This window comes from Anabrus simplex, chromosome 1 (assembly GCF_040414725.1).
Source record: "Anabrus simplex isolate iqAnaSimp1 chromosome 1, ASM4041472v1, whole genome shotgun sequence".
In the NCBI taxonomy this organism is placed as follows: domain Eukaryota; kingdom Metazoa; phylum Arthropoda; class Insecta; order Orthoptera; family Tettigoniidae; genus Anabrus; species Anabrus simplex.
In genome coordinates this window covers 1,716,977,434-1,717,004,433 of record NC_090265.1, presented here as the reverse complement: position 1 = coordinate 1,717,004,433, position 27,000 = coordinate 1,716,977,434, and the positions used below count along the sequence as shown (strand labels likewise).

The following is a 27,000-nucleotide window of genomic DNA, read 5'->3' as shown; positions in this document are numbered from 1 at the left end:
TTCATCAGGTACTTCAAAATAGAGTACTCCGTTATAAAATTTTGAAACTGTCACACCTATGACATCTGGTAAACCATTTACTGGGTGAATGGTTGGCTCCGTAGGGACACAAACCAACACGTCATTTTCCCTCTTATATTTTTCTAATATGCTGCCCTTAGGAGTAGATACCCTAGAGTTCAAAGCTGGGTGTTTGGAATTGAGATTCACTGCAACTATGGTATGAAAGCGGCCAGAATTATTCAAAAGAGCCTCTAGTTCAACTAGATTAAGTGGCGCTGAAGGCGATAATAATCCAGCAAATATGCGATAATGGAAATTACGGTGTTCAGTTTCAAGACCGATGGTTTCAAGCACGGAATAAGGGGCCGGTCTAAGGGCTCAGACGGTTGAGGCACTGGCCTTTTGACCCCAACTTGTCTGGTTCGATCTTGGCTCAGTCCGGTGGTATTTGAAGGTGCTCAAATATGTCAGCCTCGTGTCGGTAGATATACTGGCACATAACCAAAACGCCTGCGAGAAAAAGTTCCAGCATCTCGTCGTCTCCGAAAACTGAAAAGTAATTAGTGGGTCGTAAACCCAATAACATTATTATTACGAAGTAAGGGAGGGGATCCTGCACATGATGAATAATAATATAATTACTCAACACAGCTAACCTCCCCGCCCCTGTCCATACTACAATCATATTTTTTGTTCGAAAGGGCTTATACTATTTTAGCTACGTCACACCGAGCAACATGTCATCCATATTATGGTAAAAATAAAACCGTCAAGCTCATATTTCTCACGGATAACACTTTTACATTTCCATGCACAACCGCACAACCAAGATGGCGCGCGCTGTACAACGCGTACAACTTCAATAGCCGTGAAGTACTATGACGCTGAAGGTCGTAAATGAACGTTTTCGAAGTTCGAGAAGCGAATGGCAAAATTCCAAGCACGCTTGGAGGAAGCCACGGCTGCTGGCGCGATCGGTACTGCCAACCCAGGCGACACACTAACCGGCCTCGTTCAGAGTTCCAGGACTTTCGGGAAATAATTTCAGAGGAATTAAGTGAAATGAAGAAGGAGGTAAGCCTTCTACAGGAACGTCTCGACCAGCAGGACATCCTGACTGACGAGGCAGAGCAATATAGCAGAAGGAACTACCTACTCCTTCAAGTGTCTGTGAGACCCCCAACAAGGACACGTACGCTGTGGCGCTGGGTACGTTAAAACAGTTTGAACATCGAATTGTCTATAGGCAGCATAGATCGATGTCATAGACTCGGTCGTATGAAGAGGTCAGCAGCTGAGGTGGTGTCCGCAGGTAATAGGCCGATCATCATTAAATTCCTCATGTACCATGAAAGAGACCGCATCTGGCGCGCCAAGCGAGCTCTTAAAGGTACCAAATTATCAATAACCGAATCTCTGACATCCAGAAGGAAAGAAGTACTGCGTAAAGCTCGGGACTTCTGGGGTATGCGGCGGGTTTCGTCGCAGGACGGCCACATTATCGTTCATTTGGAAGACGGGAAAAAGCTCCACATTAGCTCACCTAATGAACTGAACTTACATATGAGGCGGTTAGGTGGATTATCAGAGTGATATGACAACTGTGATGTGCCCAGTAAATGTTATTATTATTATTATTATTATTATTATTATTATTATTATTATTATTATTATTATTATTATTATTATTATTATTATTATTATTATTATTAGTTTTACGTGTGTGATTGTGTGTGTGTGGTGCCTTAACCAGTCAGCAGTCCTTTTTTTTTTTCAGGAAATCCAGGTAAGATTTATTTTGTCTCAGTTAAAATGTGCCCATTAGTCAGGTGGCTACGGTATTTCCTCATGACAGTGTCCTCTCCAAGATCCTTCACAGAACATAGATGCCGGTAACCTTTTAAAACATGAACTTTCACTATATCCTCATACTCTCCAGTGTTGTCACTTGAACAGCCTAAGCTTCCCCGCACACATTGACGAAATTCAGGCTATATTTAACAAAAAAAAAAGCGTCCATTTGATAGGTATTACTGAAAGCTGGTTATCGCCATCAGCTCCAAACAACATGGCTCGTCTTGATGGCTATAACCTCTACCGCCATGATCGTACAAATAAGAGGGGTGGAGGTATTGTTCTCTACTATAGAGATGGCCTGAAGAGCCGTGTCATTTGTACCTCATCGACCGGTGAATTGCCGAGGACGGAGTTTATGTTCGTTGAAGTAGTTGCTAGTGGACAGAAAATACTTATTGGAGTGGTTTACCGATCACCTAAGGTATCTTACTTGACTGAGTCCGAAACGCACCTACTTAACTTGCTACCAGCCTATCAAGATATCATTATATTAGGGGACTTCAATACAAATCTACTTGCGAAGAAACTAGAAAACTTGTTTTCCTCATGTGACTTGACTATCCTTCCCTCTGACCCTATAAACCATGTACGTACTGCCAACAACATTTCACACACCTTAATAGATCTCAAAGTAACAAGCAACACACAGAAAGTGGTAACCCACGGACAAATTTCAGTACTGGCCGTGTCCACCCACGATCTTATATTTCTTGCGTACTCACTTCGCGTTCCAAAATATAAACCTAGGTATATAACGTGCAGGAATATGAAAGATATCGACATCTATGAATTAAGACACGATGCCTACAATCTTCCATGGAATAGCATTTTAAATCTGACAGACATTGATGAAAAATAAATACATTTACTGTAATTCGTTAATACACAATATATACATCAAACATGCACCGCAAAGACAGATAAGAATATCCCGCAAACCTAATCCATGGCTAACCCCTGCAGTTAAAAATATGATGTCTTAACGTGATGCACTTTACCGACATTACAAACGTACTCAGGACCCAAATGACTATGAACAGTATAGAATAATTAGGAATAAAACTAAACAAATCATCCGTATTCTTAAATTTAAATATGTTCGCGAATCAGTAAGTAACCTAAATACGGCTAGTGCCTGGAGGCATCTCCGAGCCATGGGCATAGGAAAAACACATGAACAGCTTCAGGTACCTGACATTCCACTCGACGATTTAAATGAGTATTTCGCGGAAGAGAGAGCTCAGTCTAATCCGCTTAACAGACCACACGTAAATAACGTCCCAGCACCTGTCCCACAAAATCGCCCCTGCTTTGCCTTTCGTATCGTCAGCACTAATGAAGTCAAGAAAGTCTTGTATTCTATTAAATCCAAAGCAAGCGGTGTCGATGAAATCCCTATTACATTCATACATAATATTATTGGGCTATTCTACCCATTCGCACCCATATTTTAAATTACTGTCTCAAAAACGGCAGATTACCGACAATTTGGAAGTACGCCAATGTAATTCCACTTCCTAAAAACCCAGGTTTGAAACTCCTATCCGATTACCGTCCTATTTCGATTCTCCCTGCTCTCTTCAAAGCGTTAGAACGGTTGGTACATGCGCAAATACTGGAATAACTTCAGGCTCACTCTCTTCTTGATCCGCTGCAATCTGGATTCAAGAAGGGTCACAGCACAGCCACTGCCTTACTCAAGGTGACTGAGGACATCAGGTAAGCAATGGACGAAATACAAGTGACAATACTGACACTCCTTGACTTCAGCAGTGCTTTCGACACGATAAACATCCAGACATTGCTGATGAAGCTCAAATCGTTTTTCGGTAATGTTGCTTTAAAAATTTTCACCGCATATCTTACAGATCGTATGCGACGTGTTACAATACAAGATACTCCTTCTCAGTGGCGACTCCGGAAGGCAGAAACCCCCCCTCCCCAAGGTTCTGTTCTTGGTCCCCTTTTGTTTGTCCTCTATATAAATGACATCTCCTCTAAAATAAAGTATAGTAGATATCACCTCTTTGCCGACGACCTCCAAATTTATTGTCACGTTAATACAAGTGATATATCGAATGCAATAAGAGATATTAACTCCGACCTTCAACAACTCAGTGTGTACACCAGTGAAAACTCTCTCCTACTCAACCCCCAGAAAACTCAAACAATTGTTATCGATTATCAGAAATTATTAAACATCATGTATACAAATTATGCTATTCCTCCGGTGACATTAAATGCCACCGTAATCCCGTTCAGTAAGGAAGTGAAGAACCTAGGTAAGACCCTGACTGAAACTCTTGACTGGTCTGCACACATAAGAAATACATGTAGAAAGATGTACGCGACGCTACACCCTCTGAAACGACGTAAGAGCATTTTGCCTCAAGACGTAAAGATAAAACTACTCCAAACTTTGATACTACCAATACTTGACTACTGCGACATTGTCCTCATTGATGCAATCCGTAAACAAACTATGACACTTCAACAAGCATTGAACTCTGGTCTTCGATTTGTTTTTAACTTGAGTTACAGTGCTCACATAACCCACAGCTACACATTTCTTTCCTGGCTGAAACCCGAGAGGCGACGGAAATTCCACGTACTTACGTTGATATATATCGAACTGAGAAGGAAAATCTACCCAAATACATCTCTTCAAAATTCCATTTATTATCCACATTCCATAATTGTAACACTAGGTCTGGCACTTCCCCCGCTATTCCCGTCAACCACTCTTCGTTGTGGCTGGGTCACTACTTTGTAATTCACTCCCAGCTGCTGTCAGGAACTCAAACTCAATTTCGAAATTTAAGACTGCATGTAGAGATTACCTGTTGAAAACCTCTGATTGTTTTGTGTGATTGTTTCGTATGTATGATGACGTATGATAGGTTGTGTGATTGTGATGATGATGATAATGATGATAATGATGATGATGATGATGATAATTATTATAGTGTAATGTACATAATATTTAGCTTCTTACTCATGTACATAGATCACTTTTATGGCCATTCTTATATTTCCATTTACTTTATTACTAATTGTGTTCTCTTTATGCATTGCTTATTTTTTCCAGTTTGTATCTTACTTTTTCATTAAGATTTTGTCTCTTCCTCATTATCTGTACGCTCGAATTTTATTCTATTCTATTTGTTGAACTCTGCTTTCTTTCTTCGTTGTATTTGTCCAAATCTGTAATTTTTAGCTTATCTTTGATTTTATGATAGAATAGTACATTTCTTTTGTATATGTATTATCTGTAAATTAATTATGTAGTTAATTGTAAGAGAGGGCCACGAGCCCTAACTTCGCCACTGCTAAAGTCTATATAAATTAATAAATATAAAAAGAGCCAGTCACGCAGTTTAAAGCTCTGAGCAACAGTATACTATAGCACCAATCAGGACAGTTAAAGTCGTTGTACGCAGACGTATTTTTGCCACTGTACCCCTTACGAGAGGGATATGCAGCCACCCACAACATTTGCAAATGAATGTTGTGAGTAACAGAGCGAGAGTGCGCTAGAGCATTCTTTTTCTGAGCTTTCAAGTGCCCAGCCGCTTTCTTCTTATCGATAGCCACCTTAAAACAGTCACACCCTCGCCAAGAAGACGGGTGTTCCCCATCGTAGTTAACACACTGCCTAAGCGGGTAGGCAGGAGCTAAGTGGTTATCGCCATATCTAAGTGCCGGGTGACAGTAATTAGGTGTGTGGTCTAATCTTTGGCATCTATAGCACTGGAAAATTCTTCCTTGCCCGGTACGACTCAATAGTGACCTTGGCGCTATCTGGAAGCGTAAGCTGATAACAATAACTGGGATCCCCTTACTGATTATACTATTCTGCCGAGTGAACTGGTATATGTCTTTCGGCCCATAGCCAAATGCTATCAGCACTTCTTTGACCCAATCGATGCCGACCCTTTGTAGTAGGGAACCATGGTGCCTGTGCCGATTAGGGGCGGCGAACGATTGCAGGATCGCCGCCTGTTGCTCCAGGATCTCCCCCTCGGGGAGTAGGTGGATTAGGGAGCCAGACGGCTCTGCTTGTTTTTGTTTTCTATCGGCAGTCCAAATCGAGGTTGGTAGTGGGTGCGTCGATGGGCTGGTTTGCGAACTGGCACTTTGCACCGGTTGATTTGAAGGGTCCCCACCGCCTGGTGTGGGCTGCGACATATCCGTGAAATTCGTCAAGATCGGCGTGTGAGTATTCCAAGTAGGGAACATACAAAAACAGACACGAACACAAACAGTATAACCAATACAGACAAATGACTTTGTCCAGACCAATGGTCTACTCAATCCAGAACAATGGCTTTATCCAGACCAATGGTCTATGAAGACTGGACACCAATTCGCGGACTAAACTTGGAGGCTTACGTCTCCCAGATCCCCTTTACCTGTCATGTAAGTCTGGGTTCAGTGTCATAAGTGCTTTGGTGGTGCTGGTAATTATTGTTTTAAGAAAAATACAACTGGGCAACCATCCTCTATTAACACTAATCAGAGGGGAAAATGGCTCCTACACTTCGGCCAAAGAAAGACAAGGGTCACGAAGTTCGGTTTGTTCTGGGCGATTACTGACAAGAGAGTAGTGTTATGAAGTTGCAAAACTTTGGCCTGGAAAGACTTGAGAGTAAGGAGAAGTCCTGCTCTACTTAGCGGTATGTTCTGAACTGGAAGTGGAAAGATGGCGTAGAATGGCATTAGTAAACTTGAGTGGAGATTTTAAACATAAGAAATATAACATCGAGTTAAAGAATGCAAGAGGACAAATTGGGACACTCATTTATACGACCAGGAATAAAGGATTGGAATAATTTATCAAGAGATATGTTGGATACATTTCAAGTTCCTTGAAAACATTTACCTGGGCGATAGCTCTAAATAGAGACCATTGATGGCTGCTATTAAACCAAAAAAGGAATTCATTTAATAATTGGAAATGGTCTTGGCATATATTAATTTGTGAAAATGGTACCGATACTTACATTGCAATGCAGATAGTTATATTAGTGTCCTCACATCGTTGCACATAACCACGTCAAGAATCACTGCGGAGGAAATGGAATTATTTCTTAAATAAGTTAAATGCAAGGCACAGATGAACAATTCAACAATCTACACTCGGCCCCAGGGCGATGTTGCCACATATCGTACACTCCGGCCTGAATAAAGACGACATGTGAAGTCGAACGACGGAGGGTAGACGGATAAGAGACAGTGTTGCCTCGTTTCTCCATAGTAGCATATCGACTCACCCATCCGAGGATGACTCGTTTTGTCTTACCCTTTAAATTGACTGACTTGACTTATTTCCTTTAATTCCTTGTGGAACACAGGGCCTCGACGAAATTTCTCCAGCTTGTTCTATCTGCCGCCAATGCTTTCACCTCCCTCCATGTCTTGTTAACTCCAGCAATCTCCTTATCTATGGTTCTCTTCCAGGCAATCCTCGGTCTGCCTTGCCGGCGACTGCCTTGTGGATTCCAACTCAATGCCTGCCTTGTGATACTCTCTTGTGGTCTTCTCAGGGTGTGTCTAATTCATCTCCATTTTCTTCTCATTATCTGCTCCTGTATGGGACTTTGACTTGTGGCCTCCCAAAGGTCTTTGTTTGAGATACTTTTTGGCCACCATATTCTCATAATGTACCTCAAACTCCGATTTATAAAAGTCTGTAACCTTGTGGTAATGTCTTTGGTCACTTTCCAGGTCTCACTTCCATACAGTAACACTGATTTAACATTTGAGTTGAATATCCTTAGCTTTGTTTTTATATGAATGTGAGGGGATCTCCATCTTGGTCGTAACTGTGCAAAAGCTCCTTTGGCTTTATTTATACGACTCATCACATCTCTAAAAGCACCTCCATCCTGCCTTACCATGCTTCCTAAGTAGCAAAATTCCTCTACCCTTTCTATATCCATTCCAATTAGAGTCAAGTTGCAATTCTTACGATGGTTTATGCGCATTTCTTTAGTCTTTTTGTTATTAATCTTTAAGCCTACTTCTTTAGCTTCTATTTTTAAGTCATTCAGTTTGATTTCCATGTCCCGAAAACATTCTGCAAGAAGACAGAGATCATCCGCATAATCCAGTTCCTCCAATCGGTTATTTAATCCCCAATGAATGCCACGCTTTCTATTCGTTGCCTCTCTCAGCATACAATCCAGTGTCATGATAAACAAGATTGGCGACAGTAGACATCCTTGTTTTACTCCAGATTTTACAGCAAAAGGTTCAGACAGCTTCCCTTTATGTTCTACTTGACAAGTATATCTATCATACATTGCCTGTGTAAGACGGACTATCTTTTGTGGAATTCCGAACTTTTCCATTGCCTTCCACATTTTCCTCCGGTTGATAGAGTCAAAGGCCTTTTCAAAATCAATGAAAAGTATATACAGAGATGTCTGATACTCAGCAAATTGTTCAATGAACCCTTTAAATTGGGTGTACAAATACCTTTATATTAATAAAAGTACCATAATGACATCCCTGTTATTTCAGGTTTCATGTTTTTCATCAGAAAACTATTTTTCTCTTAGTTACATTTTATTATCAATGTCAGTTTGAGTTCTCCAATAAAAATCTCGTTCCTTAAAAATGTGCTCCCGCAAATCTTCGCGCCTTATGCTACAGCATAGTCAGGCCCTACAACGGCCGACATGCCTGGTCTACAAATGCTACAAGATACCTTGAAAGAACATACAGTGTCATGCGGAATCCAAAAACGGGGGCAGAATGATTATTTCAAATATGCTGTATACATTGGTCTGTTTTCAAATAGCGGGCACATTCATGAGAAGCTGGAGTTCAAACATCGTTGTTGTTTTGACAATCAAGGCATTCGTATCACTGCACTACTTTCATACGGTAGGACGATCACGGGGAAAGGGGGAAGTACAGCAAGACAACCCTCTTCTCCCAACACTAATGAGATTGAAGATTGAAGAAAGGGGAGGATAACGTGAAAGAGTGGGGAAGCGATCACGACATTGCCACTGGTTGCTCAACAAGGCGAGGCAACTCGATTTCACCCAAATGCATTTGGGATTTGTGAAATGAAAAGGTTCTTTCCCGTGGTTCGAATTGCATGTAAAACTGGAGGTCCCGATCACGATATCGGGAGGCCCTCCTAGCCGACGTCTTGTTCTCTAACGACTCCGATTGTTGGCCAAACACGGCCCTTCCTTTCCTATTGCCGATTCCTTCATTCTTGTTCCTCCTTTATTCTCTTATTGAGAGTTAAAAGGAGAATATCACGTGGTTGTACTTCTCCTTAAGGGAACCAGGGACACATTTTCTAATTTTCCACAATTTTTGAGCAATCACAATGAAATTGATATGGAATATATAGGACTATTATGAAAAAAATATATCTTAATTTCAACTTAATATCCTTATTAGTTCATGAGATATGATATACTTTGTGTTCATGACACTCGCGAAACAGGCAACTTTCAAAAAGTTCCCTGCGGGATGGACTTTTACCTGAGAGTTTGAAAACATGTGAAATGATTCTTCCTTATAATACAAAACAACTCTAGGATGGAATTTTTGATTCACCCTATGTTTCTCAATTAACTCCTGTTTCAATTTTTTAATTTTATTTCATGTAATTTTCCACTAATTTTCTGTATATTTTGCCTCATAAAATGAGTATGTTGAAGAAGAATGCAAAATCCATCCTACAATTTATTTGTTAGGTCACATAGAAGCTACATACCGACTTTGGTAAATATAGGTTTAGATTTGACCCGCATGGAACACTGCAGGTTACCAAAAATGGTGTTTTGAGTTAAATGAATTTTAGTTCTAAAAACATTGAAAATTTTCATAATGGCCTTTCCAAATCTCTTAAAATTCACCAACACTATAACTCCTACCCTCCTGTTTCTTCTTGGCTTCCTCCCTGTGTACCTTGAGGATTGTCAGTTCTTTCCTGGCTGTTTTCTTTTGTTGTGTGACTGACCGCTGACTGCAAAATTTTCTTCTTCCATCTCCTTGTGTGGCAAGTTTGTTGGATACTGGTGAAAGTTTATAATTCCTTATAACCATTTTCATTTCTTGTGTTGCACTACATCACATGTATTCTGCAACTGCATTAGAAACAGCTATTCCAAGTCTTTTTGAGGACAAAGAAGTCTCTTTTGGGCACATTTTCCATTTACATGCATGAAGACTTTCATTGCATTTTGAGTAGCCCCTCTACAACATCTAGACAGAAGTTCTGTTGATGCCAGCCTTTGGTATACAGGCACAATTTTCAGCAGCATTGCAGTTGTGAACTTAACTGACATTTTTTGTGGGTTTTGAGGGGTTTGTCCAGTTGCGATACTCTTGTTGTAGAAGCACCATGATTCAGGTCCTAAAAGGCATTTCTTATGCTTAGGATCTTCATCTGTTGAGGAGTAATGGTATAGTGAGGCATATATTGGAGATTTCATATTATCTGTTGAGGGAATATTTGGACATATTGCCTGCCTGTAATAATTTGTGAGCTTCACAATAGTTGCTTCTTTCAAACTTCCAGGCCCCCTTCCACCAAGTGTAGTTCCTTTTACTTTCCACTCTTTCACCAAATTCCTCAAACCAGTCCCCATCCTTTTTGCAACATGGTTAATGCACTCTTCTTTCTTCAATTGTACATCTGGTCAATATACTGCTTTATTTAAAAGATGGAGAAATGTTTTGGCATCCTTATCAGAAAGCACAGTTGTGTAGCGCATGCCACATTCTTCCACTGATCTTTTTCATAAAATATCAGCTGCAAATATTTCCATTGCTACAAATGATCCCTCATAATTCCTCGAGCATTCCCCACATGCTTTATGACCTTCCAGCCATATATTATATTCTGGAGAATCATCACCCAGTTCCTGAGCAGTTACAACACACATGTGACAATATTTAGATAACACATGGTAATCTATAACTAATCCACTCAGAATGTGAATCACTATGCCAATGCCATAGAGAGATGTATGGCCACGCTTGTGCCATGTTCCATCAACTGATACAGCAATGTCAAGCACTTGTTTACCTACATTGGATGGATCTACTTCCTCATGATTTGATATAATATTCACTAAAAATTTTCCACAACTTTGCTTGCAATTCACGAAACTGACCAAAACAAACCCAATAGTAAACAAGGAAGTGTATAGGCTGATGTCAGGCTGTCCACTAACTTATTAAATATATCATTTGATTACAACTCTCAAACATATTAAAATACTACTTCTAAAAACACATAGAATTTTTTCAAGTCAAACATGTCACTAGAATGGATAACATGTTTGGAAATATAAAGTTTTATGTTGACTAAATTATAGGTTGAAGAAGTTCATAACATAGCCAACAGACGGCAGTATATATTCCAATATTCAAAAATTGTTCCATCTCAATGCTACTGTAAATAGGGAATTAATGGTAACAGAAGGGACACGGATAGCCGAGCATACAGAGGAATGGGGGCGTGGTGGAGAATTAAATGACCGTGCAGAGCCATATAAAACGGCCGTAACTACGCCAAAAATAGTCACAGCGACACAAAACCACGTTTGTTACGTAGAGGAAGGTTAATACAATTTATTTATGCCAGAATTCAAATTTCGACAATTTCATCCATTTACCGAAAAAAATGTGTCCCCGGTCCCCTTAAGCAGTAATCACTTCCAGGATCCAGGCTCCCTTCGTCGAGTTTTGTTCTCATCTTAAACTGGCCGAACACGAGAACTATTTCGCCCGGGTCCATTAGGCAGCTGCGTCAGGTTCAGCCGTAAGGTAGTGCGGAGGGTAAATTACTTTTTATATAATATATACATTTAAAACAGTGGGTTAATTTTTGTTACATCGATTTTGAGAGAACGGCTGAACCGATTGACATCGTAAAGCATTCCACGAAAGCTCTTGGCCTGGAGATTTGCAGAGTGTCTTTAAAAGCATAAACATTTCTTGTCTTGTATTTTTAAATTATCAAAGAAAAAGTAGCATTCTGATTCGTCAAAACGTTCGCCAGTACTTCAAGGCCACTGGACTGTGGTAGCGCTGAGGCATACGATGATAGAGGGGAGGTGGAAGGGGTCAAGCACGCATGCGCTGTCTTCCTGATCAGCTGTTCCAGTCTGTGTTGTGTTGCAGTCGCAGAAAGTCGCTTATTCGAGAAGAAGCTATTCAGCGCAATGTTACTGTCTCTTTAAAGCTCTCCCTATATTTGCTAGCTTGAAATGATGTCGGAGAAATGTAGAAGTCCTTTTCTCCGTATAGTAATTTTAACACTAAAGCTATGAACTTCTTCCATCACGGTAATTAGGAAAGTGCGTCGATGGGAGTATCATAATTTACTGCCATGGAATTCCGAAGGATTGTACCTTTAATATGAGCAAACTGCTGATGTGCCAATTTTCAAATCTGACTTGGCTGGCATTGTGTTCTTAGCAAACCAGGAGTAACTTTCAATCATATTAATGAAATCCTTGACGTGCCCCAACAAAACAACACAAACGTCAAAAATGTATTTTTATCTATGGTCCCGAGCGCACTGAGAAAACGTATATGCTTAATTCAAAAGGGCTTCGTGTTTTATTAGTAGCGTGGACAGGAACGGTCGATCAATGCACTGTACATAAAAAATGGGCAGAGATCTATAATTCCCCGGCGGCGATTTAACTCCTTCAGATAAAACACTTACGTTTCCGTCTAAGAGGCACCAGTTTCCAAATCGCTTGGCATTTTGCATCACGATCAATCGCGTGCGAACTTTTGACGTCCTTAAAGTTGCAATACTGCCAAAAAGTTGTTGTACAAAGAATGTTTATGTATATAAATCCTTCACTAAATATTTACCCCACTGACCGTTATATTTTGACGGGTTTGCGCTAATAATAATAATAATAAGAAGAAGAAGAAGAAGAAGAAGAAGAAGTTGATAATTTTCATTTATGAGAAATTTATTTATTTCACAAAAATAATTTAAGCGAAATCTGAAAGTACAAGAGAAATATAACAATACGCCGGGTCAAGCGATAAGAAACAATAGGTTATGTTTTTTAAAACTCTAGAGATTAATTACTTGTATCATTTGAACTTAAAATGTAGTAATCTTTAAGGATGCGGCTGAACAGCACTGAAGTAGACCCTCATTAACAGATCCTGGTCTCCTTAGGAAGAGGTAGGCACACGCCCTTCATCTGTAACGATTCCGGAAGTGGCGTTCGGCTCTCATATTTCAGCGTAAAAAGTAGTGTTATTAAAGATTTTTTGAGATAAGGGTGACATGGAAGCTAGAGTGGACCCCGTTTATTTTTCCGGCGATATAAGGTTATTCTCCAAACGCAAGCACAAGCTGGTCAAGGGCGTTATTACGTTTCACTTAGTCGTAAAAATCACACGACTTGGCAAATCCCTCAATCCCCTCAAGTACGAAATCACGTCCACTAGTGTTACCAGACATTTTATGGGAGATATGTTGACGACCCAGTGTCTTCTTGATTACCGACAACAGTTCGGATTCGGCCCTGCAATTCCCCACATACAGCAGATTTTGGAAGTGGTCCGTCCGTCCCGTCCATCCATCCATCCATCCATCCATCCATCCATCCATCCATCCATCCATCCATCCATCGATGGATCGCTCGCGTGTGGCCAGCTTTAAAGTCCTAGTTCGACTTCCACTGGCCGGAGAACATAACATGACGGTTGACCGAGCTTGCCCCTACGATTACTGTAGCCAAGTGCGGTGGTTCGACTGACAAACAAATACGTACAGAAATGTGTCTTCTCTTGTTTAAAATATAGTTGAACTATTTCAATATACAGTAGAAAAACAATTCCTAAAAGTTTTGTGTCATTTTTATAGTTGCGTACGTTTTTCTTTCAGGAGAAAATCTGTATTTTATACTTACGTGGTACTTGCACTTAAGCGACGATATAGACTTGCAATTTGCAACTCATAAGATTAATGCTATGAGCTATTCTTGTTCTTAAAAATTAACAAATGTATATTATTATTGTGTGCACAAACAAGTATATTAATTGACTCCTTGGCTGAATGGTCAGCATGAGACCGTCAGTTCAGGAGGTCTCCGGTTCGATTCCTGGCTAAGGTGAAGATTTCTAGGGAGTCTGATTAGTTCCTCTGAGTCGGGGACTGGATGTTTCTGTTTGTCCCAACCCTTTCCCCTTAATTTACCGACAACACACTACACTACCAACCATCACAGAAACACGCAACAGAGAATATATTCCTCCACGGGAAGGACATCCGGCTGTAAAACTGGGTCAAGTCCACATGTGCAACACAATTCACACCAAGAGCCGCATGAGATTGTGGCAAAACACAGAAGAATATGTGTATAACAACTGAAACTAAATTATTTTCTCACTCATAATGGCAATTAAAGCAGACAAAAATTATATCGCATGACCAAGTTGTTATTTGTGGTGATACAATTCAATGGCAAACAAAGGAAACCAGAAGGGACACATTTCACACAGAGACACACTCGGCCGAATATTTCAGACAATACTGCTAAACAGAAACGCTTGGTGGGTTGCTTATATAGCCAGGCGTCACACGATTTGCTAATAATCATTTTAGGCCAAGCGCTAAACACAGATTCCGAGGTATTTACACAAACACTAAATCCTTTTTAGACTATTCATTCATCTTTCCTTTCAAATGCAAAATATTATATACCAAAATGAAGATTTTGGTACCTATATAATGTATTTTCTTGTTAATGAAACAACATTAGTGATATTTTAATTATATTGTCGCAATCTGAGATAATGGCGCTTGGTGATTTGACGCTTTATTGCAGTACCTTTAGTTTTTTGTTTTGCTTCACTTGACTAACCAACAAAATTGTCATTTAGAGATTCGGTTTGACATATTCATTTTGCACCTATAGCTTCCAGTTGGAACAATAATCTAAAAAAATAAACTTTGTCGGTTGCTCAACTGATGCATAACACCATCCCATATGGGATGATCACGTGTCCACTGTCTTGATAGGTAAATACATATTAGCCATATTATTTCACAGAAACGGTGAAGACGCTGGATGACTCAGTTGGGGACATCATCACCTCACTTAAAGAATCGGCCATGCTGAATAACTCAATCATCGTGTTTCTGTCAGACAATGGAGGGATGACTGAAGGTATTTTTGCAAATAAGGGCTCCAACTGGCCATTCAGAGGGGTGAGTCTTCAAGAAAATATTATTATTATTATTATTATTATTATTATTATTATTATTATTATTATTATTATTATTATTATTATTATTATTATTATTATCCTAATATTACTGTTGGTGTTGTGTGATGCTTTGTCGTAGAAGGAGATTAATTTTCCTAATTATTACGCAAGGGCAAACGTAATGATATTCTTGCAATTACAATGCAGAGCTGGATTTAGGGAGTGAGGCGTTCTGAACACATCGCAGTTTGGAGTTGATTCGTACATGGGATGTTCTCCCACATTTGAACATCGAGTAATTTTAGACGAGGCCGTTACAAATACATCACTCTTAAGTTTTGTTATCCGTCAAGTGGAACATGAGTGATGTAACTGTATGATGTTAACATTTTGTAACGTAAGTTTCAGTGCCCCTCTATCGATAATTCTTATACATAATTTCGAGAGTTCAATACGATGTGGGATGTCGGGAAGTGACTCATTCTTCAGGTCAATATTCTGGGACCTCGGTAAAAATAAAATTGCTCCTCTACGTGTCATGTTTCATTAAATAAATATGCAATTGTGCGATAAAGACTGAACGGAGTTCCACGGCTATGAAAACCCTAAGTTTCAACATGTTCAAAATGTTTTAAACTCAAGTACTGGGTTGTGAGCTAAAGCTCCTTCTAACTTTAAACGTCTTGAGACGGGAGAACGAGAGAAAGAATCACATGGCAGGTTCGAGTCAGCCAATCAGTTACTTTGGAGCTTCAGCTTGCGTCTACAGTACGTTACCTGTGATAGGAAGACCAGCTAAATGCGGGATGATTTCCTCAAGCGTAGGAATTTCATGCACGAACGAGTTGAAAGTTACCACAAAGCAGGTACAGCTTACGCCGATCTGTATTTCAGAGATCTTTTATCGGGAAAATCTAGAATCTAGAATAGTCACTCAACCACCTTGGCTGCTTTGCTAACTTTATTGAAGATAAAGTCTTGTAACGGTTCAAATCCCGTTACAAGATAATATCTGTATTATTATTATTATTATTATTATTATTATTATTATTATTATTATTATTATTATTATTATTATTATTATTATTATTATTATTATTATTATTGTTATTATTATTATGTCCGTATTATTATTATTTTATCAGTGAGATTACTATTATTTTGTTATAATTGTTATTCAATTCCATTATGCATTGCTTGTCGCTTGCGTATTTGTAATTGAGTGTATGCATATATACGTATATGTAGATTAACATTAAATACCTGTACAGTGAGAGTTTCGATATATCAGATGTGGATGTGACGTTGTTATATTTTTCACTACTGGCGATTCTGCCAAGTCATTGCTACGTCATCGTGAGCTTTTAGCAATTCACTCAGAGACTCAGCCGCCCCAGGGGATTTCACCATTACATGCAACGGTTTGAGGCGTTGTGGGAGTATGTCATTGTTATTTCTGGAGATTACGTAGGTGTGTCAACCAACGTCTATAACAGGTGGATGCATATTGTAGCGTCAGTCATTAGTTAAACGGAAGCTGAACAGTGAAGAAGTCTGCGAGATGAAGAGGCCTCAGTCGGTCAGTCAACGAGTGTGAACGAGAGATGGAGAAGACTCAGTGAGCCATTAATCATTGGTCATTGAGAGAGTGAGGCCAAAATTAGTTGGTCGGTTACTTAGTTGAAGACATGGACGCAAGGGCTTACCATGGGGTCAGAGAGGGATACCACCTGCTATGAGGTAATACCATATTGATTTACAAAGAAGTCAGATGATATGGAGAAGAAGCAGTCACAAGGATGTATCACCAAGTTAGGTGTGACACATCTACAGTAAACACCAGATCAAAGGAATACGTCGTAATTACACTCAAAGTGTTGAAGGTACAGTCAAGTGAATCAGTGAGGGAAATATTTCGTATAAATTGTTAAATGTCCGGTCAAGAAGAATTCAAATTCATACCTAGTTTCTTTCAGTTGCAATGTCATAATTTCATATTCTCATCTGTTTTATCGCAACAAGACTATTTTTTATATATTATTTAAAGAATATATTTTGTTCTATCAAACGAATTCATAGTTTTATTTCAATGACAGTAAAATATCTTAACCTCAAAATTAATGGGGAAACCGAACGCCAATCTCCTTTTCCCAGAACTTATATGGTATGTTGTCAAAAGTAAGCTTATTACCCACACCCTAGAGATAGTCAAGAGTCTCATTCTATTATTGCTGCACTGAGTGGCAGCTGGCGCCCTTCAAATAACGTATGTGTAAGTAAGCAGGTAACAAGTAAGTGTGAGTACAAGGTCCGACGAGTGTGTATTTTATTTAATGAATGTTAATTTTCAAATTTTCCATTTTAAATGCAGATATTTCATATTTTTAAAGTTAAATGCAGTTTTATATATGTTTCAAAAGTTAGTCAGACAGTTAGGAAAGTCTCAGTCTTAATAAATTAACTTCTCATTTCACTTAAATATGTTTAAACATTGGACTATTGCCCCCCAACAAGCCACTATTATAATTCTGTATTTAAAATTGTCCTGACATTGTTAAGTAGTATTCCGCGAACCAAGGACATCACATTCTTGTAGTTTCATTTATATTAAGTAAAGGCAGACGAGTACACAGTAAGACATAATTGTCAGTACCGGTATTAACAATAAAGAGACATAAACTATAATTTGTAACATAAGTTGAATGTACTGAGGCCTCATTTCATTGTGAAACTCCCATCTTAAAAATATTAATTTATACTAATAAAGGAAGTCGAAGTGTAGCAATGTACATGAATTAGTGATCCTATGTTGTTGACATAAATATATCTTATACCTAGGAGTTATCCGATATTTTTGGTCACGTGACGCGACGTGTGACGGAAGTATAATCATAGCAAAAATGCAGGGAGTGATGTAATGTATGGATGGAAGGTCAGACAATCTTACCTAGCAACCGTGCAGGCTATGTCTTATGGCTGGTTGCCATCTGAAATTAGCAGCCGTTGGTGGATGGCCGTGACCGAGAGACATATCTATGATCATTTCATTTTCACAAACGGAAAAGTCGATTTTCCTTTTTTCTTTGCTATTTGGTTTACGTCGCACCAACACAGACAGGTCTTCTGCCGACGAGGGATTAGACAGACAGGGAACCTCTGCTAGGGGCTTTACGTCGCACCGACACAGATAGGTCTTACAGCGACGATGGGACAGGGAAGGCTTAGGAGTTGGAAGGAAGCGGTCGTGGCCTTAATTAAGCTACAGCCCCAGCATTTTCCTGGTGTGAAAATGGGAAACCACGGAAAACCATTTTCAAGGCAGGGAACCGACCGTGGCCTTAATTAGGGTACTGCCCCAATATTTCCCTGGTGTAAAAATGCAAAACCATGGAAAACCATATTCAGGGTAACCGGAAACCGACTATCTCCTGAATTAAAACTGTGAGCTACATAAACCAAACCACGTAGCCAACTCGCTTGGTGAACTCTAGCACCACAGGAACTTAACACTTCGATCCGAGAACCTATCATCCCCAATAAGTCGAGAAAAATAGAAGATATCCGACACTCCTGGAGGGAGTTGAAAATTGTAGGTCAAAAGCAAAACAGCTTAAGTGTGCAAGTACTTTTTTCACCCAGTCAGAAACTTTCCCTTTTTTTTAAAAGCGATGCCATATAATTATCGTGCGCTTAGAAGTTTTCTGAAACTGTAAATTAACATTTATCACCACATTCCAAAAAGGTGTTGGGAAGTTTTCGAGATATTACGGCGGTAATCTATACTGTAGTAAATGGAAGTAGATGAGATAGACACTTCTAGACAGCGAAGAAACTTTTTTTGCTAGTGGCTTTACGTCTCACCGACGCAGATAGGTCTTATGGCGACGATGAGATAGGAATGGTCTAGGAGTTGGAAGGAAGCAGCCGTGGCCTTAATTAAGGTACAGAACCACCATTTGCCTGGTGTGAAAATGGGAAATCGCAGAAAACCATCCTCAGGGCTGCAGACAGTGGGATTCGAACCCACTATCTCCCGGATGCAAACTCACATCCGCGCGCCCCTAACCACACGACCAACTCGCCCGGTCCGACGAAACTTGCCACCCTCCACAAAAATATTTCGAAAACTCCTTAAATGGGATGAACTGGGAAGCTCAAAATCGAGGTTTAGAAGCAAAACAGCTTAAGTACGCAAGTATTTTTTCACCCTGTCGGAAATTTTTCCAAAGGAATACAGGGTGCTTAGTAACAAAAGATGTGTTACACAAATTTTAAATAACTCAGGCGGTAGAGTGAACAGGTTCGATCCCGGCTCAGTCCGGTTTTTCAAAATCGGCAGCTTCTTGTTAGTCAGTTTAGCGGTAAGTACAAGAAATCCTATAGGGCAATATTTCGGCATCTCGACGTCTCCAGAAACAGTAAAAGTAGTGAGTGGGATGTAAAAGCAACAATATTATTATTCAAAATTATGTTTGTTCAAAGTGATAAGACTATACGAGTATATTACTTAACAATAACAAAATATATGCAAATCTTTATTTACAAAATAGCGTCATTCGTAGCGAGGTCAGGAGGTATTGGATACCGTTGGGAAGTAATTTTAAAACTTCCATGTTTTAAAACACTCACCGGGCCGGCGAAACTACTGATGTATTAGACGACAAAATATTACGCATTCTTCGAAATCGCTCGTTTTTCGCTGAAAATACAGTTTATCGCCGGAGTATGGGCTTAAAGTATTAATTCGCACTAACAAAAATGGCCTTAAATAGGTGCAATTACGACCAGATGTACAGAAAAATGAAAAAAGGCGCAAAATTATGATAGCAGTGTGATATTTTTATAGTGCCTGCCTCTTACCCGGAGTCCCCGGGTTCGATTCCCGGCCACGTCAGGGATTTTTTTCTGGACCTGAGGGCTGGTTCGAGGTCCACTCAGCCTACGTGATTAGAATTGAGGAGCTATCTGACGGTGAGATAGCGGCCCCGGTCTAGGAAGCCAAGAATAACGGCCGAGAGGATTCGTCGTGCTGACCACACGACACCTCGTAATCTGCAGGCCTTCGGGCTGAGCAGCGGTCGCTTTGTAGGTCAAGACCCTTCAAGGGCTGTAGTGCCATGGGGTTTGGTTTGGTTTTGTGATATTTTTATACCTCTAGTAATATCACTGGCATACCGAGGCACAAAAGTTAATTCTACTGTGTGTGGTATGGTGGTTAACACGTCAAGAAACAGGTCGGGAATGTGGAGTAGCTGCACGATCTCTTCCTTAGAAGGCAAGAGCTGGTAGCTTATAACTGGCGCTTATTTCGTATGATTTCAAATCAGCGCTATTTCTCTTTATTCAACATTCCAGCACCTCGGTGTCTCTGAAAGCCAACAGTTAGTTAGTTGGACGTTATGGCTTCTTCAGATGATGATGTGATAGCTTTACCCCTTAACACTTTGTTCATCGTTACTTTGTTGATTTTATGTATAATTACATTATTTTCAACTAAATATCATGGCTCGCCATTTGTACACTGGCCTATAGATTCGTATAATTTTGAAATTCCACATAGTCAGCTTATAAAACGGTACAGGCCTGATGCTGCTCCTGAGAGGTCCATTTCTGTAGACTAACCTAGGTCACAACATGGATCGCGTGCGCCAGCTGTTATCAACCCTGACGTCCTAACACGAACGTGGAGTGAGACGCTGCTACAATATCGATTCACGGTCCAGTTAAGAGGACTGTACCTGTCCAACAAATTTCTTCTTAGTGGTTTAACGTGGCGCTATCACATCGAAGGCTTTCGACGACGCAAGGATGGGAAACTGATACGGCTGAAATGGTAGTGGCCGTGGCTTTAAGGTACAGCCCCAGCATATGCCTGGTGTGAAAATGGGGAGCCACCGAAACTATCTTCAGGGCCACTGACGGTGGAATTCGAACCCACCAATAGAGGCCGATGACCTTAGACGTTAGGCCCCTTTAAACACAAGCATCATCATCATTATCCTCACCAATAGAATTGTGCTGTAGTTTCATGAATCACCCGACGCCTGAGAGGGCATAAAGGGAAAATAGAAAGAAGTTTCATAAATCGATTGTTTTCTCCTTGTCGATCTCAACTGGTTGAGTAGGCCTACTTGAGATTTGGAAATGGGTGATAGGGTCCGTAATTTCCGCTTCTCGAAATTAAAATTTATTTTATGATGAGAAAAAACGAAATGATAAACCATGTGCATTCTGGTGACGTCATTAATGGATTTGCTCATCTGAAAGCCAGGGAAAAGTCAATAATAAACTCCATAATTTTGCTACCACGTCAGAGTTCAGAGCTATGCGGCATGGCGATTTTAGTACCTCAAGATGGCTATGGGCGTCCACCAGACGGGCCGAAATCCCGGGGCTAAAAGCCACACGCTGGATACGGAAAGGAAGAAATTCAGCCCCTTCTAACAGCAAAAGATAGGGAGTACAAAACATGGTCAGACCTCGCAAACCTTATTCCTTCAGGGTCGGAACAGATCAAGTGTTAATGGACAAAGGTCGGACGATACGGCTGGCAGACTCAGTTGGTGGCCCCGCGGTGTTTCTCCGACAGGCAGAACGTACCTGTACTTCCAACCATAAGTTTATGCGAGAACGCAAGGGCTTCTCGAACCATTCCTGTGTGCATACGGCGGCAACGATTCGAATCATGATCAATGTATTTGAGGGTTTCAAAGTGAAAAGTAACGTTCTTGCGGTATGGATTCCCCGTTAAACTGAAAGTTCTGTGGCTGCGATCACGATGTTAACAGCTTCCTTGCTTTAATATGACACACAAAGGCACGTTCCTTCAATTGCTGAAGATTGTAACAGTGACGCAAGAGAGGTTATGTGTATAACTGAAAACAATTTTTCATGTAACTTATTATAGGTTTGGTTACGTTTGTCACTTGTAAATCATTTCATGAAACCTCTGATTATATATACTGTATATTGACTCAAGAAAACTTCTGGTTACGGTCACATCATGCCTATTATTTGTAAATAACCGTCCGCCTTCTCCAAGTTGCTCAGGAAAGCCCCAGTTGCATGTGTGTTAATGTAGTGAGCTCTAGAATCTTCATGAACTACGGACATGTTGCATATATTCACGGTGTCTCTAGATATCCTTAGGTTATGTGCCGTAGTGAAAAACTTGTTTCAAGACAATTCTTGAACAGGAACTTACCAAGGATTTCTCGATGTTATCGCACACTCTTCCAGTTATCTTGTAACTTAGTAATACTATGTGTAAGAAAGTATAAGTATCTAGAATCATGGCCAGTATGTATACTGTATGAAGAGTGTTGAGAGATTTTCAGTTAGTAGTTGAAGGAAAGTTACGGAGTTGTGTTGTTGAGACTACTGCGGCGGATCAATCGTGGTTTACTGTTTGAGAGGAGAAGTTCAGTAGAGTCCAATGTTGATAGTACGCTTATTGTTCCTATTATACTGACACCACGACGGCGGGACATTGGTAAACTACTGTGTATTTTGTATGCGATGAGTTCAGCGAGCGAGGTATAAGTCTCGACATAGAGGGAGTGGCTGCGCGGTTTGTGTCACGTAGCTTGATTCGGGAGATAGTGGCTCCAAATCCCACTGTCGGCAGCTCTGAAGATGGTTTTCCGTGGTATCCAATTTTCACACCGAGTACATGCTGGAGCTGTGCCTTAGTTAAAGCCACGGTGGCTTCCTTTCGACTCTTAGCCCTTTTCTATTCCATCGTCGCCGTAAGACTTATCTGTGTCGGCGCGACGTAACGCAGATTAAAAAAGTAAGTCCATACAGTCAGTTGTTTATGTAGATCAGCCGTACCATATTGATACTGCTTCGCAGATATAGGCCTATTGTAAGTTATTGTATATATATATATATATATACAATATATATATATTATCTTACTGCATTTGTGTTCAGTGTACAGGATGAAGCGTAATTCGCGCACACGCCCGTCGCAGCGCGACTCCTCACATGCCAGCAATAAAAAAATGTCTCTTTCAAATTTTCGTCTTGCGAGTATATCATCATCATCATCATCTGTTTACCCTCCAGGTTCGGCTTTTCCCTCGGACTCAGCGAGGGATCCCACCTCTACCGCCTCAAGGGCAGTGTCCTGGAGCTTCAGACTCTTGGTCGGGGATACAACTGGGGAGAATGACCAGTACCTCGCCCAGGCGGCCTCACCTGCCATGCGGAACAGGGGCCTTGTGGAGGGATGGGAAGATTGGAAGGGATAGACAAGGAAGAGGGAAGGAAGCGGCCGTGGCCTTAAGTTAGGAACCATCCCGGCATTCGCCTGGAGGAGAAGTGGGAAACCACGGAAAACCACTTCGAGGATGGCTGAGGTGGGAATCGAACCCACCTCTACTCAGTTGACCTCCCGAGGCTGAGTGGACCCCGTTCCAGCCCTCGTACCACTTTTCAAATTTCGTGGCAGAGCCGGGAATCGAACCCGGGCCTCCGGCGGTGGCAGCTAATCACGCTAACCACTACACCACAGAGCCGGACCTTGCGAGTATATCCGGTAGAAAACGGACGTTGAAGAGTAGCAATCTGGCAACACTGCAACCATATGTAGGGTAAGTACCGCTGTTAGCACGTTCGTGTCGTGCTGTACAGTTGGTGCAGTGGGTCGAGTTTTTGGTTGGCATGCAGGAGGTCGATGGTTCGATCCTGGGTTGAGGCGCATTTTTTATTTGCTAATTTCCATCTGACATTACTTACTGTAATACAGAAAGACACCGTTTCTGAGGTCACATGTACCCTATATTTACAACATTTTGTAACGCTGAAACAACGTAACGTAACGTAAGGCCCCAACGAAATGTAATGGACCTGAACGAGGCAAGAATAATAGTTGGTACTAATCTATGGGGTCCGCCTCTGTGGTGTAGTGATTAGCGTGATTAGCTGCCACCCCCGGAGGCCCGGGTTTGATTCCCGGCTCTGCCACGAAATTTGAAAAGTGGTACGAGGGCTGGAACGGGGTCCACTCAGCCTCGGGAGTTCAACTGAGTAGGGGTGGGTTCGATTCCCACCTCAGCCATCCTGGAAGTGGTTTTCCGTGGTTTCCCACTTCTCCTCCAGGCGAATGCCGGGATGGTACCTAACTTAAGGCCACGGCCGCTTCCTTCCCTCTTCCTTGCCTATCCCTTCCAATCTTCCCATCCCTCCACAAGGCCCCTGTTCAGCATAGCAGGTGAGGCTGCCTGGGCGAGGTACTGGTCATACTCCCCAGTTGTATCCCCCGACCAAGAGTCTGAAGCTCCAGGACACTGCCCTTGAGGCGGTAGAGGTGGGATCCCTCGCTGAGTCCGAGGGAAAAGCCGAACCTGGAGGGTAAACAGATGATGATGATGATGATGATAATCGCAAGACGAAAATTTGTAAGAGACATTTTTTTATTGCTGGCATGTGAGGAGTCGCGCTGCGACGCCAGAGTGCGCGAATTACGCTTCACTCTGTATATAGGCCTACACATTAAGATAGGCAGGGCTACTCACGCCGTTTTCGCCCTTCGGGTCCCTTAAGGTCAACCCGACTACACCCTGTCCCCGAATGCTACAGTGAAATGTGTAGTCAGTGATAGCAGTGCTGCTGTGAGCTTGCATCCGGGAGATAGTAGGTTCGAATCCCACTATCGGCAGCCCTGAAGATGGTTTTCCGTGGTTTCCCATTTTCACACCAGGCAAATGCTGGGGCTGTACCTTAACTAAGGCCACGGCCGCTTCCTTCCCACTCCTAGCCCTTTCCTGTCCCATCGTCGCCGTAAGACCTATCTCTATCGGTGCGACGTAAAACAACTAGTAAAAAAAAAAATAGCAGTGCTGGCATTACTTTTACTACATCGCTGTAATCTACCTAATAGATTCGCCCAAATATTGGACACCTAATGCTAAACCATTAACACTAAAATATTAAAAGAACAGTGGAATATAATCTATGGGAAACTAGCGTGTGACTCATCAACATTTCAGAACTTACATTTGCGTGGCTAAATAATAATAATAATAATAATAATAATAATAATAATAATAATAATAATAATAATAATAATAATAATAATAATAATAATAATAATAATAATAATAATGTATGTTCAGTCTTCAGCCCTAAGGCTTGTTGGATCCTCAACAGCTCCGCCATCGACTGTCACACATGGCCTGGGCATCACTGAAGAGGCATACTAGGGAAATGAGGAGCGAGGTAGTTTCCCGTTGCTTTCCTCACTGAGCCAGAAATTATTGTTGTTGTTATTATACACTGACTGACAGAGCAAATGCAACACCAAGAAGGAGTGGTCAGAACTGTATGCCAATTGCAGGGTAGACTGACGTCACTGAGGTATGCTCATGATGTGAAATGCACCGCTGTGCTGTGCACGTAGCGAACGATAAATGGGACACGGCGTTGGCGAATGGCCCACTTCGTACCGTGATTTCTCAGCCGACAGTCATTGTAGAACGTGTTGTCGTGTGCCACAGGACACGTGTATAGCTAAGAATGCCAGGCCGCCGTCAACGGAGGCATTTCCAGCAGACAGACGACTTTACGAGGGGTATGGTGATCGGGCTGAGAAGGGCAGGTTGGTCGCTTCGTCAAATCGCAGCCGATACCCATAGGGATGTGTCCACGGTGCAGCGCCTGTGGCGAAGATGGTTGGCGCAGGGACATGTGGCACGTGCGAGGGGTCCAGGCGCAGCCCGAGTGACGTCAGCACGCGAGGATCGGCGCATCCGCCGCCAAGCGGTGGCAGCCCCGCACGCCACGTCAACCGCCATTCTTCAGCATGTGCAAGACACCCTGGCTGTTCCAATATCGACCAGAACAATTTCCTGTCGATTGGTTGAAGGAGGCCTGCACTCCCGGCGTCCGCTCAGAAGACTACCAATGACTCCACAGCATAGACGTGCACGCCTGGCATGGTGCCGGGCTAGAGCGACTTGGATGAGGGAATGGCGGAACGTCGTGTTCTCCGATGAGTCACGCTTCTGTTCTGTGAGTGATAGTCACCGCAGACGAGTGTGGCGTCGGCGTGGAGAAAGGTCAAATCCGGCAGTAACTGTGGAGCGCCCTACCGCTAGACAACGCGGCATCATGGTTTGGGGCGCTATTGCGTATGATTCCACGTCACCTCTAGTGCGTATTCAAGGCACGTTAAATGCCCACCGCTACGTGCAGCATGTGCTGCGGCCGGTGGCACTCCCGTACCTTCAGGGGCTGCCCAATGCTCTGTTTCAGCAGGATAATGCCCGCCCACACACTGCTCGCATCTCCCAACAGGCTCTACGAGGTGTACAGATGCTTCCGTGGCCAGCGTACTCTCCGGATCTCTCACCAATCGAACACGTGTGGGATCTCATTGGACGCCGTTTGCAAACTCTGCCCCAGCCTCGTAGACGACCAACTGTGGCAAATGGTTGACAGAGAATGGAGAACCATCCCTCAGGACACCATCCGCACTCACTCTTATTGACTCTGTACCTCGACGTGTTTCTGCGTGCATCGCCGCTCGCGGTGGTCCTACATCCTACTGAGTCGATGCCGTGCGCATTGTGTAACCTGCATATCGGTTTGAAATAAACATAAATTATTCATCCGTGCCGTCTCTGTTTTTTCCCCAACTTTCATCCCTTTCGAACCACTCCTCCTTGGTGTTGCATTGTCACTGTCAGTCAGTGTATATCAGTCTGCCAAGCCCATTCAAATGCATGACCAACCGACTCTATGAGCAACATTTTCACACCATTCATAGCAGGGACTGGCTGCATAAGGAATGGCATTACTAGCATCGCTTATACCTCAGACACTTTCTTATTGTCAAAGCCAAGGCTAAGACAGAGACAGATCAATGAAAGTAACAAAATTGCTCTAGTCCACACCAAATGACATAGTATA

At 41.7% G+C, this 27,000-nt stretch overlaps 1 protein-coding gene across 1 annotated transcript in view; it reads left to right on the top strand.

The window, feature by feature from the left end:
- The window catches only part of LOC136882207 (arylsulfatase B), a 157,694-nt gene that overhangs the window by 117,638 nt on the left and 13,056 nt on the right, over positions 1 to 27,000 (top strand). Inside the window, exon 6 of the mRNA XM_067154775.2 lies at positions 14,928 to 15,085. Coding sequence (XP_067010876.2) covers positions 14,928 to 15,085 — 158 coding nt within the window. The remainder of the gene's footprint in view (positions 1 to 14,927; positions 15,086 to 27,000) is intronic.